At 40.7% G+C, this 19884-nt stretch overlaps 1 protein-coding gene across 1 annotated transcript in view; it reads right to left on the bottom strand.

Moving 5' to 3' along the window:
• The window catches only part of LOC126470955 (aquaporin AQPAe.a-like), a 66905-nt gene extending 48994 nt beyond the window's left edge, over nt 1-17911 (bottom strand). The window contains exons 1-3 of the mRNA XM_050099005.1: nt 17845-17911; nt 14519-14718; nt 5086-5229 (exon numbers count right to left, since the gene is read on the bottom strand). Coding sequence (XP_049954962.1) covers nt 5086-5229; nt 14519-14718; nt 17845-17911 — 411 coding nt within the window. The remainder of the gene's footprint in view (nt 1-5085; nt 5230-14518; nt 14719-17844) is intronic.
• Nucleotides 17912-19884: the final 1973 nt, after the last annotated feature.

Genomic DNA, 19884 nt, shown 5'->3' with positions numbered 1-19884 from the left:
TACGTTTTGACCTATGTTAATTTAATCTGAACGGCTTTCTCAGCATTATCCCAGTAACCGACATCGCACGTCATTAACTATTCCTTAGGATGACCAGTACCAAGGGAATGCTCTGAAAGATTTGCTCAGCTGTGTGTACGGTGCTATGCTTAACACATTGTCCCATTGGTCAAACCAATGTATGACAAGCCCTAACATCACGGGATATTCTAGAGCTTATTTACTCAAACCTGCATCATCTTTAACAGGTCCTGAGAGTACCCTAATCTTAGACGAAAAGCATATTTTACATGTCTCCCCATAATAAGACCAATACTATTTTAAATTCTACCTTCTAAAGACGAGAACTGTATTATTTGCCATTTCATTTTCGTCACTCATCCGATCCGCGGTTTGCCAACAGATCTATGGGCGCCTTATCTGTCGCTAACCATTCTGAAGAAAGGTTAGTTTGAAATTAGCGAACTCAGGTGACCGACTCACATCGTCCGAGATGTATGAATGTCTTGCACAAGGCCGCACGTACGGAGACAGAGCTCTCGTGAAAGGTAAGTAATTTAGGTTGTAATTAATTGTAGTTGAACACAAATACGTTCATTAGTGTGCTCTTCAAGCTTGCCAGTAAAGATTTATTTGTGTATTCTTCCAGTGATCGAAAAAAGTTTGTTTTGGTTACATTCGACTGTTTAGGCCTAATTTTTGAACGTGCATATTTAGCGTTATACCACAAATTGAAGTGCATTTGCTAATAGTTTACTTACATATTAGTTTCCAAAACATTTAGTGTCCTTTTACATCTGCATTTAATATATTATCGTCATCACTTAGATAAGAGATTTACTAATTTCCAAACTACCATGGATACTAAGTGTGTGAGCTGCAGTAGGAAAGTTAGTTCAGGAGTTTTGTGCAGCTGTTGTGACAGGTGGTTTCATTGGTGAAATTTTAGTGGCGTGGGAATTGCGCAAGCAAACTAGACTCTCCAATTCTTTTGCAGAGGTTTGCTCAAGAGATAGGATTATAGCTGAACAGAAGGAGCAAATAAGAGCCCTTCAGGCTGATTTGGACAGAGCGAGGGAGGAACTGAAGAGATTAAGGGGGAGGAGGGTAAACAGCGGTAGGAAGCGGTAGCTGGGAACAGGGGCTGAAGAGAGAACAGTGAGTTTCCCAATTGGCACAACCAATAGATTTGTCTTGCTACCACAGTTAAGGAAGAGGCTCCAGTATTAGATGTTAAGATGCAACAGAATCTCATTAGGAAACCAACTGTTTCAAGAGAAGTAGTAAGAGGCAAGTTCTGTTGCTAGGTAGCAGCCATGGAAGGTGTGGGCCAGATTTTGCAAGAAAAATTAGGTGACAGGTACCAGGTCACAAACATTCAATCCAAGTGCATGTCTTAGCCAGGTGGTAGATGATACAGGTTCCTTGTGCAAGGGTTTCTCAAAGCAGGATCATGTGATGGTGGGTGGAGTGGGAAACAACATTGATAGTGACCAGGGCTACAGTATTGAGTGTGACCTTGAGGAAACAGCCTCTGCACGACCCCCACCAATGTTGGGCTGGTGCCTGCTTTCGTGTGGCATGATCAGCACCAGTTTAACAGCTCTGTCAGCAGGGTAAATATGGAGTTTGATCAGTTGCATAGGGTGGCCACTGTCAGACATTGGACTGGTTCCTGTAGATGCTATTGATAGTGGAGGGGGGGGGGATTTCGTAAGGCATGGCTTATACCTCAATAGGGAAGGGAAGGGTAAACTGGCAGGGTTGTTAGCGAAATCCATAAGGGGACACTAGTACTCATGGATGTATCTTTTTTAGACTAATATCAGTGTCCAATGGGAAGTTCAGGCAGGCAGGTACTGACGAGGTCCAGAACTCCCAAGACTCTCACAACAGTAAAGTAAATAATAATGTTACTATATTTACCACAATATTGCCGGATTAAAGAAAAAGATTCTCAAAGTAAAAAATAATGTTACCATTTTTCACCAAATTATTCCAGAATTGAATAAAGTAGCTGAACTCCTGGTTTGTTTAGGTGACATTGAATCTGATAATGTAGTAGATATACTATGCCTGTATGAGAATCACGTTGTGTCTGATACGGAAAAGGTAAATATCAGTGGTTATAAACTAGCTACACATATGAGTAGAGAGAATAAGGTGAGAGGAAGAGTTGCCATATACGTCAAAAGTTATCACTGTGTAAAAAGCTTAGATACAAAAAATTTGTCTAGAGCAACATACAGAAGCATGTGCCTCTCAACTTAAACTGAAGGAGGGCTCTTATTTTAACAGTATATAAAGGTCCCCTTCAGGAAACTCATTTACTTCTGGAAAACTTTGATACCTTGTTGTGCTTTCTGTCAGATAGGGGCAAGCAAATTATTTGTGAGGACTTCAATGTTGATTCACTGAAAGAATGCAATAGGAAGAATGACCTGGAAGTCTTGCTCAGTTTTCAATTTGACATCCGTCAGTTATTTTCCTACTCGGGTAGTAAAGGACAGCAGCACATTGATAACACTTATAGAGCAAGGTAAGTTTAAAAACAGATCTTTGTGCTGTTGAGAATGGCCTTTCTGATCATGGTGCCCAACTAGTTACAGTTTATGACAGATCCATTCAGTAATGGAAAACTACCCTCCACAGTTGTGCGTTCAGTTAATAACTCAATTAGAAATGTCAGGGAAAATCTTCTGCGATTTGACTAGGATGAAGAGTACAAGGAACCTGATGCTAATTTAAAATATAACATATTTCATGATACTCTTAAGAGAACCTGAAAACTGTTTCCCCAAGAAAATAGTTAAATCTAATTATAAGAAACCATGCAAAAAACCTTGGCTTACTAAAGGAATAAAAATATCTTAACCTCAAAAGGGAACTGTCTACTCTTGTTCTTAACGACCCAGAAACAGCCAAATATTAAAACTACTGTGCTACATTAAGAAAGGTTATTAAGAAGTCCAGAAACATGTGCATCATGTCAGATTAATACCTGATAAAAATCAAAACAATTTGAAATATTATTACAAAGGAGTCAGGGCAACCAAGAGTACAGGATGACGGCATTACCATCGAAGCGAATAGAAACTTAACAAGCCAGAAGTCGAAAACATTTTGAATAATCATTTTTTAAATGTTGTAGAGAAAATAGTATCTAAATTTTCATTAGAAGAAGCAAGGCAGTTAATGGAAGAGGCCCTACCCACACCATTTGATATAACTGAAATTCCACCCACCTCTCCACCTCAAATTAGGAAGACGATAAACTCAAGAATAAAAGCTCACATGGAATTGATTGAATTTCCAGCACTGTAGTAAAAGTTTGTTCCCAAGAGGTAATTGGGTTTCTTAGCCACATACATAATAGCTCTCTGAAGGGTATTTTCCCAGATAGACTGAAGTATGTCATTGGTGAAACACTGCATAGAAAGGGGGATACATTGATGTCAACTACCGCCCAACCTCCCTTCTGACTGCTTTCTCCAAAATTCTTGAGAAGTAATGTATTTTACAATACCTTCACACCTTTGTAAGAAATAAAGTTTTAACGAAATGTCAGTTTGGTTTCCAGAAAGGTTTTTCAACGGAAAATGCTGTGTATACTTTCACTAATGAAATACTAAAAGCTCTGCGTAACCAGAAGTCACCCGTTGGGATTTTTGTGATCTCTCAAAAGCTTTTGATTGTGTAAATCATAGAATACTTTTAGATAAGCTGAAGTACTGTGAGCTGAATGGGACAGTGCTTAAATGGTTTACATCAGACCTAACTGGAAGAGTGCAGAAAGTTTAAATACGCAGTTCACATAAGAGCCAAAAAACTTGTGATTTCTCAGACTGGGGAACAACGAAGAATGGGGGAGGGGGGGGGGGGAGACACACAAGGTTCGGTCTTGGGGCCTCTGCTGTCTTAATATATTAATGACTTGCCTTTCTGTATTCACGAAGATAGAAAGCTGGTACTTTTTGCCAATGATAGAAGTATAGCTGTCACACCCAACAGACAAGAATTAACTAATGAAATTGTGAGCGATGTTTTTTCAGAAAATCATTAAGTTGTTCTCTGCAAATAGGCTCTCAAACTTTGACAAAACATATACAGTTGTACACAGTAAATGGAATGACACCATTAACAAATATAGAAACTTCCTGGCAGATTAAAACTGCGTGCCAGACCGAGACTCGAACTCGGGACCTTTGCCTTTCACGGGCAAGCGCTCTAACAACTGAGCTGTAAATATAGACTTCGGTCAGAAATAGGTAGCTAAGGTAGAATATTCACAATTTCTAAGTGTATGCATTGATGAGGGGTTGAACTGGGAAAAACACACTGAAGATCTGCTGAAACGTTTGATTCCAGATACTTACGCTATTAAAAGTCATTGCAAATTTTTGGCGATATACATCTCAGTAAATTAGCTTACCACGCCTATTTTCATTCTCTGCTTTCGTATGGCGTCATTCTGGGGTAACTGAGTAAAAGTGTTCATTGCACAAAAGCGTTTAATTAGAATAATTGCTGGAGCTCATCCAAGATCATCCTGCAGACACTTATTTAAAGAGCTAGGGATATATATATATATATATATATATATATATATATATATATATATATATATATATATGAAATTTGTTATTAACAGATCGAACGAACTCTAAAGTAATAGCAGTGTACATGGCTACAACACTAGGAGAAAGGATAATCTTCACTACTCAAGGTTAAATCTAACTTTGGCTCAAAGGGGTAAATTACGCTGCCACAGAAGTTTCTGGTCACTTACCTAATAGCATCAAAAGTGACAGCCATATAGCATTTAAAAGGAAATTAAAAAATTTCTGAATGGCAACTCCTACTCAGATGACATTTGGATATAGTAAGTGGGTAATTTCCCCATCCTCCACCCCAAAAAAATATTAAGTGTCATGTAATATCTTGTGTAATTTAATATCATGTATAGACAGCTTTCATTAACCTGACACGTTCCACACCATTACGAAGTGTGGTATTCATGATCTATGGAAGTACTAATTAAACTAATAAAACTTTATGTTAATATCCCGACAGCTGTTTTCTTACCTTGAGGACAACAGCAGCAGCTATTGCGCCAGCACACTGGGCCGCTATGTACATCACGGCCCTCAGGAGGAAAACGTGGCCGGCTGACAACAGGCCCACCGTTACTGCTGGGTTTACGTGCGCGCCGCTCACATGGCCCAGGCACTGAAACACCATATACCATCCATCGCTCGCTGATACCTTATTTTGTAATTTTCTGATGGTATTAACGTACGCGAGGATGCAAGGCATCTGAGTTTGTGCTGTTCTTTGTACAAAATTTTCCAAGTCATTTCATCTGCCTCGTGTCACAAACATGTGAATAATGAAATAGTCTGTTTACCTTTATTTCAGTATCTGCATAATTAGAATATATGTTAACAGCAGTACTAGCTCTACTGTGAGCAGACTTGTTGCACGAGCCCCTGTACAAAATGCTTCAGGCGACTTCAAATATCAAGCATTTGTTAGATAATGCTAACTACCCATTACAAATGCCTCACGACGAGCGTTGTGTCAGCTTGTTTTGAAGAGCTCTACGTGCCATTAGAACAGGATGGTCACCCTAAATTTGAACTTTAAAAATGACTAATCAAGTGGTGACCTTATCTCGTTATTTTAAATGGATTGAACTAATGTGTAAACTCAGTCCTTCCATATGAGAAATCCTGAACCGAAAGAATACACTTTACTATGAAACAAAATCAATGAAACTACTAATGCACACCCCCCTGTAACTATTTGCGTGCGAAACGGTTGGTTGGACACTTGTTTGCTTGTTACGGGACTGAACAGCGTGTTCGTCAGTCCATAGGCCTAGAAAGTTCATCCTGAGTTGGTGACCGCCACAAATTTGAAAAGATTATTGAAGGTAGGAGCTTTAAACCATGCATTGAAGGTAAGACTGACGTCAGAGCTAAGAATTTCCAGAGGGTATATTGATCGGACCTATACATAAGACAGAACGGACAAAAGGTCGCATTTCATCCCTCACTAACCCTATTAAATGTTAAGAAAACTGCATAGTAAAGAATCTTATCTATGTGATGCTTAATAGTGAAAGTGAGAAGGCTAAAATGTAATGGACATAAGGTGGACAATCAATAACAAAAAGGCGAAAAATCAAGTCAGCAGGTGGGTGGGGCCAGGCGAATGTCGCCCACGCCCCTGCATGCGACAGAAGTCAGCTCCGATCCGTTATCAAAGTGGTGACAAGAGGAACAACACCCACTATTAATTTGAGAGCTATCGCTGACACGAAAAAATGGGGTGTAGCGGAAGGAGGGCTGACCACATCTAAGAGCAAGTGGATGACAGGCGACTGGTAAAGGCAATACAGTTTAGGGTCACCCCCACCTATCATGTGACCAGTTCCAACCAACCCTCACCTACCCAGAATGGCGTTTAAAACTGTGACAAAAACCACTGTCAAAACAGAACTAGTTCCACTCAATGAGTTGTCCAACATTAGAGGTAAAGTGTTCAGAAGACCAGTCTTAGCATGGATAGGCAGGAGGAGGAACCATTCCACCAGGACATGAGCTACTGTCTGCAAAGACGGTGGATTGCTTCTTTGAGGCACGTATGAAGTGTTGTGCCGCAGTGGTCTCTTTGACATTGAGTTTATTAGAGGGGCAATAACCAACCAGATGTTCATATGTGAATAAGCTGGATCGTCAAAGTGAATGTTGACCGAGTGTTCACTTCTGTAACTGAATAGTCTGATGCCGATGTGAAACCATGTCCAGACGTGTGATAGCATGGCTAACCCTCATTACAGATGTCTGAGGCCATAGGCTGGCCAGACTGGTTAAACAGGCGAGGCGTAGAACTGTGGCGGTCCTAACGTCAGAAAAAAATGGTTCAAATGGCTCTGAGCACTATGGGACTTAACAGCTGTTGTCATCAGTCCCCTAGAACTTAGAACTACTTAAACCTAACTAACCAAAGGACATCACACACATCCATGCCCGAGGCAGGATTCGAACCTGCGACCGTAGCAGTCGCGCGGTTCCGGACTGGGTGCCTAGTAACGTCAGACTAATGCCGGTCAGCAGACAAGTATGTGTGAGCATAAAGCGCAACTAACACTCCTAATGATGAGCCTCCACAGCTAACGACCCACTCATGTGCCAATGTTGACACCACATCTGCAACTGCGACTGAAATGGACATGACCATCCGCACTGGATGTTGGCGCAATGGTAGAGCATTATATGGTCTGATCAATCCAGATACCTTTATCATGCTGATACGAGGGCACGAATCCATCGTCTTCTGGGGGGAACAGCTCTTTCACTCCTGTACTGTGGGATGGAAACAAGCTGGCAGCAGCTCTATTATGCTCTGGGGAACATTCACGTGGGCATCCATGGGTCCAGTGGAGTTCGTGCAAGACACCATGACAGCTGAGCAGCCGTGTACACTGGTTGCAGCCCACGTACATCCGTTCATGATGATCATGTTTCCCGATGGCAGTGCAGTTTTAGCGGAATAATGCGCCATATCACAAAGGCAGGATTGTGATTGAGTGGTTCACAGAACAGTGGTGAGCTCTAATGTGCTGACGCCCTCCCCAGCTCGCCAGATCTGAACCCACTAACCCATATTATGTTATTTAATGTGCCCCGCTTCCCTATAATTCACGGGAATGGTATGTGCACAGATGTGGTGCCAACTTCCTCCAGCGATTTGCTAGGGCCTCACTGCTATGCCACGAAGCGGCACTGCCGTTATTTGTACCAAATGTGGACATACTATTAGGTAGATCGTCAATGTTCTGGCTGATCAGTGTAAGTAGCAGTAGCACCCTGATACTCTTGCAAAACAATTGGACACTGAATGGTCATGGGAGTAACTATATGATCTTGAACCAGATTAATTCGTTATCTGGGTAGTGTACTGAACAGGATATGCGGAACAGCAGGTTATGTGAAGCTCCTGGCAGAAGTTAGAGGTGCATTTCAGCTGGTGATTCTGCTGGAGGGTGTCAGCGAGGCGATGCACCGTTTACACAAAAAAAAGTTGGCGTGTGAGGAAACTGATGGATGATCGCTTACATGATCAATACTTTGTACCCTCTGACGAAGTAAGAACCTAACTTCGGCTGGGATACTACAGGAATGGTACAGCAATTCTCAACAAGGTGGAGCCGAGCCATAAATTATCAACCATAGAATCCAGCAAGACTATGGCCCTGTATGTATGGAAGAGTGATTTACAACTAAAGATGTTGACAAGTAAATGGGGTCAAGCTTCTGCATGAAGCTAGTTTTTAGTAGCCACATGTTGCATAAAAGTAAACCTTTAAGGTGGTCACTTCCCAGAATAGGACTGCAACCACATCCTTGTTCTGAGTCAGAAAGCAGGCGTCAGCATGGGCTATGGTGTGACGAGAAATGCACCACACTTTCACAGGAGATATTTGTAAACCATGGAAAGGTTATTGTATGTTTAAAGGGACTTTCTACTGAGTCAGCCCATTTCATGACACGCAAAAAGGTAGAAAGCAACTACACAGGCAAGTCAGAGTTAGAAATGGTCGTGACAGTAAAGCCGACAGGTAAAGGTAAAAGCAACCCAGACAGAATCGGGCACAAGAGCGTCTAAAGGCACAACAATGTGAGGGGGAGTAACTTTCTTGCGAATTTAAATTGGACTCCTTAGAACCACATAGCTCATGCTAAACCTTTTTAGATAAATTCAAAGAACCTGTATTCACGAAAGACTGCTGTCACCATCGTGCATATCAAGGAAACAGTAAATTTTTGTTAAAAACGGCACCAAGTGGCAAAGTTTCTTTTTCTATTTTTAGGCGCTGCATCCGAATATGTTTGCCAAAAAATTTCGTGATGCAACACTGAAAAATGCAAAAGGTACTGTAACAACAACGACGCTGTGCTATTGTACAGTTAAGTAAATTTTTTACCATCTGATTTTTCGATAAACTAGTGTAATTGATGTTCTGATTTCATTTCTTTTTGTTTCATGTCATTGTGTTAAAACTGTAAACAAGTTTGAATGTGAATATTAATGTTTATGTCAAATGTCAAGCAGTATTTGAATAGAATTGAAATGTAACAAATGTTGAAACTGTTGCAAGATGTTTAAAATCTTAACTGTGCGTCTGGTCCATACGCAGGCAATGTGTTAGGATATGTTTAATGTAAAACCTCGGGTGAATACGCTGTCTGTAAGGGAGCGGTGAAAGGTGGATGGCAGGCGAGCGCGGGAAAATGCACGCGGGCACTGCACGGCACAACGGGCTCAGCAGTGATAGTTGGAGTTTGGCATTGGTCTGAGCAACACCTTCTGGAGCGAGGAGGCTCTCCAGGAAGACGTAGTTTCACTGAGCCTCGGGTATGCTGTTCCAACGCCCACACAGCATGGCAAAATTCCATAGGCACTAAATGGAAAAGTATTGCGACGTTAAGAAGAATTGAAGTGCCGATACGTCAAGAGCCATACCTGTGGTTGTACGTGTGCTCTGTGCCTCGCCATCTCCCCGCTCGCCAACCGCCGCATCGATAAAAGCAGGTTGAAACTTTTAGTACTGTATTCGTATGGACCATAGCGTGAACTGTTCAATAATAACCTAAATTTTACCAGAACTTTCCCCTCATTTAATTATCCTCACAGCTAACCTAGACAGGGTCCTTTCCAAATGTTGTGCAATCCGAGTGTCCCGAAATGAAAAATTAAATTTTGTTAATAATAATTACTTGCAGACCTAGTTATGTTAGAATGGTGTTTAAAGAACTGTTTTGTTAATGAACCAGTAAATGAATAACGAAGGTCTAATGAAGTTGAAAGGTAACTAATATTGATATAGTAATGAAGTTTAATTATTTCGGGACAGATATAAAGGTATTTAAATGAGAAGTAAATAAGATGAAAAGAGTAGTAACTCATACTGGAAATCTTGAACGCATGATAATTTCAGTAATCAATTTTTTAAATATAGTGATCATAACAGTTACAGGCCCCCCCCCCCCCTTTTATTCATTTGAATTCTGAAGTGTTCCACATTGGTTTGACCAGCAAAAGTTAAAGTCAAAACTTATCAGTGTTTTATCTTCATCGAAATTGACATTTTGTGTGTGGCTCAAAAGTGCTATTTCTAGGGTAACCTACGCCCGATTTTAATCAGATCAATAGACAGTACGAAGCTTTGTAGTATACATTATAGTGTAGTGTTATGTATTCATGGTTTTTCCATATCAGTACTGAACGTGAAACTGTCAGTTCAATAGATTTTCTGGTTCTAAAATTTTACTATGTTGCGCAGTGTTACTACGTGTTTTGCATGAATATACATCAACTTGTACAGGGAAGAAACTCAGTTAATGCCTAATTAGGCTGGCGACCGTATTATTAAATTGGTAGCATCTTCAGTGTTGCTTTTGGTCCATCCTGACGTGTAATTGCATTTCGAACTTACTTGACGGATCATTGTTATTACAAAGTGGGTGTAAGTCTGATTTGCCACTATTCAGGTACACGCGGTCAATAGCTATACGAAAATCCTGTCTCGTAAGGTGAACCCCGCTCACTTACCATAGTACAGGCTTTAATGAGTATTGTGTGCCCCACGCGCACGTTACAGTACCATTTTGGGCACTTGTTGCATCTAACTCAAAGTACCAACTTCTGGTAAGTAACTTCTATTCAGAATGGAAGTGTACAAAATTTCCTACCTATTTCACTACCTTTATATCTCCGACAAACTTAGGGCTCAAGCGCTAATTGAGAACTGACGTGTGTCGACTGTCTCCTTAAAACACTTTCCATTCCAAATCTATTATCAGCTGTAACTGTGAATTCCTCCTAGTTTTACGTTGAATACAATGTAGAATGTGTTATCCTTTATGGAAGCTCCAGTAAGACGAGAAGAACCGTTTCTAAATTCACTTTGTATTTAAATTCTAAGCAAATGTGATTCCGTCTACGTCTTCATTTTATATTCCATACCTTCATCATGGCTGGTTAGAGAACTTTTCCACACAAACGACTTTTCTTACACTTTTACCCCTGTCAGTTTTCGCTGATAACTGAAAAGTACGATACACGTCTAGCACTTAGCGCCACTCTCACTTTGGCGCCCCGAGCGGCATACCAGAACGAGATTGCCGGAGGAGGAAATTTGTTTCTCATGGCTCTGTATGGGAAAGGTCATGCGACTAAAGCGAGTCATTTGGAATGCAGGCAATACGTATCTTCAACGCACTAAAGTGAAACCAATATTGCCTCACCACTTCTGACCGAAGCTACTGCATGACAACATTCAGTTTACTTTCACGTGGAGCAGTTGTTATCCGGTCGAACAACACTGAACAAAACGAGCTGCATGGAAAACAAGTAGTGGTCTCTTGCCAGTGCAACTGAGCCCTGCACTGGACTAGACTAGACTCTAGCCATTACTTGTAATTGTTAAAGACGGCTGTCAATGCACTTGTGGAGGCAGGAAAGCTAACACATTGCTCCCCGATTTTCACATCGTGCGAAGAGCGGAATGAACGTCCAGCCCCAGTAAGACAGCACTGGTCTAGCTTAAGTGACTAAAGGAGGCCAAGTGTGAGTAGAGACACTTGCACGAAGCGGAAGATACGTCATCTTTTTCGTAATCCTCCCTCCTTGAGATGATCAAGCTTTTCTTACTGTCTCTTACTCCCTGGAATAAGAAGTCCCGATGCTGATGCAACAACCCGAACATTTACCAAGACCCACTGCCTTCGAAGGACCTCAGCTAGGACCCTCTAAACGACGGTCCATTTCTGCCCAAATTATTTTTACGTAATCATGTAACTTAATATGAATAATTTTCAACGATTTTTCGTTGAAACTCCAAATTTCTTGTCACAGCTAATACAGGGTCTGATTTGTGTAACTTTTACATTATGTAATTTGTGAAATAATGACACCTTTGCATATGCGATATAATGTTGGTATATGAAGACAATTGGAGGAATTCACTGACAGCCTTTAAAAATAAATTCGAGTTGTGGAGCGGAAAAGTGAGTTTCTTCAGAGGGCAGAACAAATACGTCTGTTTTTAACTAACGCTTGGGCACGACGGCTCGTGGGTGAAAAATCCTTAATAGCGGCATTTCTAGGAAATTTTATGCACTCATTTCGAATAGGGAGGTTATTTACGAAGATATGACTTACTAGTTACAAGCAAGAAACAGCCAAAAATGTTTTTGCATTTTTTCAAGGTCATGAAATTTTGCAGGCAAAATTCATTCCGGTTTAGCACCCCAGAAAACAATTGAAATCAAAACCTTTCCACAACTTTCCGGGTCAAAACAAATTTTCACTAAAATAATGAGAAATAGGTAAGTATGTGCGGTGTCTTAAGCTAATTTTCTCTGTACACAAATGGTATGGGAGTAACACCATATTGGTTCTATTTACCCTCCACCGAGTGCTGTACAATGATTCACTGACTTAAGATGAACGTGGGTCAACACTTACAACTGACTTTTACCGTGTAACGCTCACAAACTGATCCAAATTTGACTGCCAGGGAAATTTTTGTTCAGGATAGCCCATAACAGCAAGCGTGAGGACAGCTGCTAAGAATACCAGTAAGTTTCGGTATTTTCGCTGGTAACTTTTCGACCACCCAATTTGCTGGTATGACCTCTTGCGCAGCAACTATCATCTCTCCGTACACTGAACTATAGCTTGCCCGACTACGATTTGAGCATGAAACAACCATAGTGTGTTTCAATTTCTAGTCTATGCAGATGGATTGCACCTAGTGCAATGTTACGGAAGGTCCTTAGAAGTGAGTTATGATTCCGGAAAAATTTAAATATTTAGTAAACACTCAGTAAAAGCTTTTATTGGCTAAATTTTATGACCACACGGCTCGTTTCGAGTAGGCCCCTGCTCACAACCGTTTATTTCGCCCGTTGTCTAAGGACTGCGATTCATTCGTCTAATCCCCTGACGTGGCAGTTTTGTATTCTTAGAGGGTGCACCATTACGATGAATGTGACTGATCATTCACACTGAATTGCAAGTGTTACTATCAGAACTATATAACAAATGATAGGTTCCTCCAAAACATAGGCTATTTCAGCTTCGGGCACTGATGTCTAAGTGCATGCTGAGTATACTATGTAAGTGGAACAGGAGCATATATCCTGACGTTACATTGACTTTGAAAGTTACTGATTTTAACGCGGAAGACAAGAAATAATTACAAGGAGTGGTGAAACACCGTCCAGCTCTACACGAACTATACAGTAGTAGTATAAATGTGTATATCAGAATGAACAGTAGTCAGTCCCCTTGATGTAATGTATTTAAGGCCTAAAGTTAGAGGTCAATTACGTAATATTGTCACCATAGCTCTTAATACCTCTGGTATTTCAAATACTTTGAGAAAATAGCTCATACTTTAATAGTGACGTCTTCACGTTAGAGAAGAAAGAATCCAAGCGGAAGTACTGACCACATTAACGGATCAGTTTACACTTTAAATAGTTTTGCCTGGTATACATTCATTGAAGTAAAATCCGAAAGTAATAAGACTAAATTCAGGAAGAGACTTTCAGTTATTTTGCTTACGTATTTCAGCTTACGTAAAACCTTCTGGCAAACATTTGATTGTTTAGGGCATTCACTTAGACAAATTGGCGATGTAACTGTTTCAGAAAAACCACACTTTAAAACTGAAAGACTGATGGGCAATTCCTCCCACTATAGATAAATACCTTAATAGGGGCTGTTAGACCACTCTAAGTCAAAACGTTTTATTTCAGTTGACAGCACTGTCCCAAACCAAGATTAGGTATTTTGTGTATGAAATATTACAAGTGCATAACTTTCATTCTGACAATTCTGTAAATGTTAGTTCAGTTTACTGTTATGCATTCACCTATTTTGACGATCTTAACTGATAATAGCCACGCGGGGTAGCCGCGCGGTGTAGGGCTTCTTATCTCCCCGTCGGAGGTTCGAGTCCTCCCTTGCGCACACGCGTGTGCATGTTGTGCATAGAGTAAGTTAGAGTAAGTTGGATTAAGTAGGACCGATGACCTAAGCAGTTTGGTCCCCTAAGGTCTTACCACCAATAACATTTATTCCGAAAGGCAAAATAACTGCCAAATCGGGAGCTGGTAAATAAAATGGCTAAGGTAACTGCCGAAGACTTCAGAATTAGCATGAAAAGAACGTAGCTGTCCCAAAAGCAAGCAGTTACGGCAAATTTTCCGACAAGCTAATTTTTCCGCTAGTTTCAGTGAGGATAAATGTAATTTTTGAACTAAAGCTTCGCAATATACCCATTACGTCTATATTCTTGCATAATAGCATCAAATGATAGCTAAGCTCAAGAATGCACACTTTTCCAGTGACATTGCCATTACAAATCTCTGAACAGTACATTCACTGCACTGGATATAGCAACTGGATTTAAATATATTAATAAAAACCTGTTACTCACCTGAACAACACATGCAACAATCAGCCCGAAGGCCAGTGAAATTTGAACAGTCGTTGGCTTGTATCCTTCAGACCAAGCTACAGTGGTAGAGCCACATCCTACGAGGACCAACAGGAATGTTCCTATGAACTCCGCTGCAAACTTTCGCCAAGTAGTGCTGTACACTTCGACCTCGTGCAAACCTGCTGCAGCCCAAGCGCCTATGGAGGAAGTATTTTGCAGTAGTTCCACAGAATCCCAGAGCATGTGTCTTACATGTGACTTTCATATCAAAGCTACTAACGATGTTTTACAGTTACTGTTATACAGATACAAAAGATTAACTGTATTGTATGAAATACACCAGAGCTATTTTACGAAGTTGCTTCTTTGGATATTGTTAATGAAATGCTCATAAATCTCACAGTATCACTATGCCATAACGGCAGATTTAAGTTTGCCTAGTCTCTGAACCACTTGTTGCAAAAGTAACGCTAACGTTTTACGAATAACAAACCGTAGCTTTATGAATATTTCAACGTATTTTACTATAATTTCTTAAAGCTGCTGAAACACTGACGGTATCCAAAACTTGGAAATAGTTAAGCGGGAAAACTAATTTTCCAGCGTTTGTATCAGTGGAGCGTTCGAACCTATTAGCCTGCTTAGGTTCCAAGCAATCGCACTGGAGGCGTCTGAAGAGCCTGCAGTGATTAATAATGATGCACCACAGTTCCTACCGTATGCCTGCACGTCGCCAATTTCCTTGTCAATGATTTCTGCGAACTTAAGCTGTAACCATCTTATTTGCACAATCTCAAATCATTGAGAAGGAAATTTACGTCATGTGCAACCAGTGATACCAACGCCGAAAAATAATTTGTTTTTCCGCTTAACTATTTTAGGTATTTGGATACCGTGAATCTTTCAGCAGCTATAAGAAATTATAGTAAACTCCTTCGAAACATTTGTAAAGCTACGGGTTGTTATTCGTAAAACCGTAACATTTACTTTCCGCGTTAGAAGTCGGAACTCCGAGAAGTTCCTCGACTTAAGATACCAGTAACTTCAGAAGAGTTTTGTGGGTTCTGTCAACGTTTCCAGCATCATTAGCATGTGCTGGAAACTTTAATATTCAGTTTCAGACGATATGCACAAAGCTAATGTCAGCAGACAAGCGACGAGAATTTAAGGTCCTACTATCGACAACTACAATTGACTTTCTTCCCCCTTAACGATTTTGCTTTCAACCAAGATCTGATTAACAGTACGCCGTTCAGTCATAAGTTTTTACCTATCACTAAGAAGACCATCAGCCGTTGGTTAGAATACTTTGTGAACTATTTCAGCAACATTAGGATTACCGCCAGGCAGTACACTGAACTAAGGGTAGTTTCCTTTAACTGCTATTTTTGTAGGGTAGACTGCTTCAAGAGAAAAGACTAGGTGGAGCTTCGCAGTTTCGACCGCACCCTTGTATTGCAAAGAAGTGGGTTCTAGAGATTTCACTCTACGTAGTACGTATCACTTCAGTCGAATGGCGTTACTTGAAGAGAACTTTTTCAGAACCAAAGTTATCAATTTCACTTAACTACAGCTGTCTACAGAAGACTAGATACATTATGGAGAAATTAATAGCCCTAGACTATATTCTTATAACGTGTTTTACACTTTATGACGCAGAAGCAGCCAAATCTTTAACCCACTTACTAACGGTTCTCTCAAACGTATTCGAGTTTAATTTTACTCTTGAGACTTCCGTGACAGATCCGTTTAGAAGCCTCTCCTAGGTGCTGCCAGAGAAAGTAAATACCGTAACATTCTTCCAGCTGCCTCACGTCAGGTGGTTACTGCTACCAAGCAGCGAAAGCTGTTACTTACAAATAGCAGCCACAGGCTATCTCTAGCAGATATCTGGAACAAATGTGGGATTTTGGTAACGTGAATCTGTGACAGTATTTCATTTTGAGATGTTTCATGGGTTAAAACGGTAATTCTGAAATTAGAGAATTCCATGGCCCGTGAATGACTCTCTTCGATATCCTTTGGCAGGAAATTTCATTGTTTTAAAGTTCAATATATTTGAAAAATTAAAGCTAACATGCCAAGCTTTTCACATGCATAACAATACAAGTGAAATAAAATACTGATTAAAGGGATAGGGATCCAATCTGTACGAAAGAAAACTGCACACTTTTCTAACCTCCGTATCAAATCATCCTTACTACACACTATTCCACACTCCACATTCTAACGCAGCTGATTTGCATTAACACTGACCTTCCTTCATATTCGCATAGCACGGCATGACTGGAAACAGCTGCACACTGACCAATAAGATGTCCTCGCTCGACTGAACGGGAAATCATATCCGTACTAGTCAACTAGTACCGCATTGGCGCAAACATTTTCACGGCAAAGACTATACACTTCTACCATCAGTCCACGTTTGAAACTCTCAAGTTTTCTTTAATGTATAGAGAGCCAATCTGCATGCTGAATTTTATGCTCAGCAATGAAAAATAATTGTTGGATGAACATACAAATGTTCAGCATGTTTCCTGATAGGCATCCTTCGTGTTTCACATTAAGGCGACAGTGACAAGTATACTTCAGGTGATTTTTTTCAGATATGCTCTGTGAATGCTTACTCCGAATCTTCGAATCTAAACTAAATACCGACAAACCTAAGAACATTACTGCATGAATACACTGTAATATATTGGAATGAATTTATTGCATAAATAAGCAGCAGGTGCCAATACTTTTTACGTGTTGCCTCCCTACCTATTAGTGTGATAAACCATAAGAAATAAATTGCAGTAAACTGTCTTTTACAGTGCTTTAATCTGTCTTCGTGGTGGACATTGGTTCATCTAATTGACTCTGTGGTACTACATCGGGTTAGAGGAACTGTTCATGGTCTTCATTTCGCAGGCAAACATGAGATATCGTAGAAATAGGAACATCTAGGATTGTTTACACACTGACTGGATTAAATTACAGATATCTGCACACAGTCATATAGAAACAGGATGCAAAATACTGTCGAATTCGCCCGGTGGATGGGGTGAAACTTGGCGGCTTCTAGTAGCCTCTCGAAGCCTGTATACGAAATGCTAGCATAGGATTATTTTATCCTCTCCTTTCTTTAATTCCAATTTTCCTTGTATGCTAAGAGTCAAATGTTTATACCATCGCAAAACAAGAATGGCGTTACGTTATTAAGTTAAAGCACATCACTCACAAGGCCAGCGCAATTAAGAGCAAAGGAAAAGTTAAACAATAGTATTCGGACTCTGTGTCTATTTCAGCGCGCTAGTTCTGCTTTTATGAAGTTCACTCACCTGGGATGATTGGACTGTAGGTCACATTCCTCTCTGGTGTGCTTAAATTAGTATTCCACAGTTGCATTCTGGATGCATCTCAACTCCGCCTTGGGTGCAGATTGTATTTTCAATTAACCTGTATTCTTTTGAAACTCTTAGACAGGTGTACAACAGTCAAATGGTTCTAACCATAAACAGTGTTGATCGGCTTCAAAGCCCAAAATTCTTTGCCCTTTAACACTCTAAATTAAGGAAGGTTCTACTCTCACACCTCGTTAAGACGAAGTCATTAGAGATATACTGTATTGTATGTTAACCGGGGACCTAGAAACGACGGAGAGACTCCGTCCCCGCCGCAGCCGCAGTGGTCCACAACCCCACGACGACTACCGCAGTCCACTTCACCCCTCCGCCGCCCCACACCGAACCCAGGGTTACTGTGGGCTTCGGCCCCCGGTGGACCCCCCAGGGAACGTCTCACATCAGACGAGTGTTTGCGTGGTAGAGTAACGGTGGTGTACGCGTACGTGGAGAACTTGTTTGTGGAGCAATCGCCGACATAGTGTAACTGAGGCGGAATAAGGGGAACCAGCCCGCATTCGCCGAGGCAGATGGAAAACCGCCTAAAAACCATCCACACACTGGCCGGTGACGGACCTCGACACAAATCGGCCCGGCGTTAGACCGGACGGCCAACCTGGCGGGCAGAGGTATCCTACGCAAGCTCATATTATACAAACATCGAGATCGGCTGTGGCTTTGTTACAGTAAATATCTGAACTTCCGCCAGAAATGCTTTTAGAGAACCACTAAACCCTAAATCATAATGGGAGCGCAGATACTTGGATCCAGCCTTCCCTGAATACGAGCTAATTATTTTATCACTAGCTACCCTATCTCGGTATATATTTTCTTAATTTTTGCGTAACTTATATTCTTAGTGAGTATGACCTCCGTCAACGATTCTTTCAGAACAGTTTACAGACGTTTGCTAGGTGTATGATCCAAGGGCTTCCTGGTATGTAGTACGTAGTTATCAAGCAATGCACATATGCGTCACTTAACTATATTTAAGAACTGTTTTTAAAATATTATGATGGAAACTAAACTGGATATGCAGTACTGTTGATACTGTTTCTGTTAGGGTCAGTTATAACTTACTGCTACTGACGATTCACCTGTTTAGATACGGATATATATGTTCATTTCATATAGTACAAAAGAAAGAACCAGTGCAACAATAACTCAGAGTGACACTATTAGTACTCAATCACCAACTGACAGCCGCCACATACATGGTCTTGGAGTGAAGTTCCTGACGGAAAAAACAATCGTCCTGGAGATGTTTTGCAGGATATCAAACGTACCATCGTTTGTAAATACACTCTCTAGCTCAAGACTTTTGACACCATTTCCGGACGTGGCCTTTCTTGACGTTAAGGAGCAGATGTAAATTCTATGAGCTTGAGTACTTGTATTGCCACAAGGATATTTACCATCAACCTGGTCAGTTTTCTATGTGAATGGTTATATGTCGCATTAGATATTGGATAAAGCTTATAAATGTATTTATAAAGCGCTTTTTTGTGCTACGGAAAAGGTATAGGCCTTTCCACCGGTTTTAAGCTTCTTGTTGTCAAAGGAGGGAGATCAGGATTTAACTTCCAATCGAGGAGGAAGTCATGAATCTGACAAGTATGAGGAAGGAAAGTGACCGTGTCATTTTCAAAGTAAATCTTGCCACTTCAGACTTAGATTTGAGGAAACCACATTAAATCTAAATTAGGATGCCGAGTGGAGACTTTAACACTATTTCTCACGATTACGATTCAATTTCTGTCGATATCTGATATATGAATGTAAATTCTTAGCTGTGGAATACTGATGCCCTCAACGATGGTCCACCTGTCCAGCCTTCGACTATGCAGAAGTTACATACCGTGCAAAGAGTTCATTCTGGGAACGTCCATCCAGATGAACCTGGCCTATACTCGCTATATTGTTCGTAGGATCGTAAAAAGTGCTAGTTTAACCCATAATCTAAAGCTGTGTGCAAAA

This window comes from Schistocerca serialis, chromosome 3 (assembly GCF_023864345.2).
Source record: "Schistocerca serialis cubense isolate TAMUIC-IGC-003099 chromosome 3, iqSchSeri2.2, whole genome shotgun sequence".
In the NCBI taxonomy this organism is placed as follows: domain Eukaryota; kingdom Metazoa; phylum Arthropoda; class Insecta; order Orthoptera; family Acrididae; genus Schistocerca; species Schistocerca serialis.
This window is presented reverse-complemented; position numbering and strand designations above follow the sequence as displayed.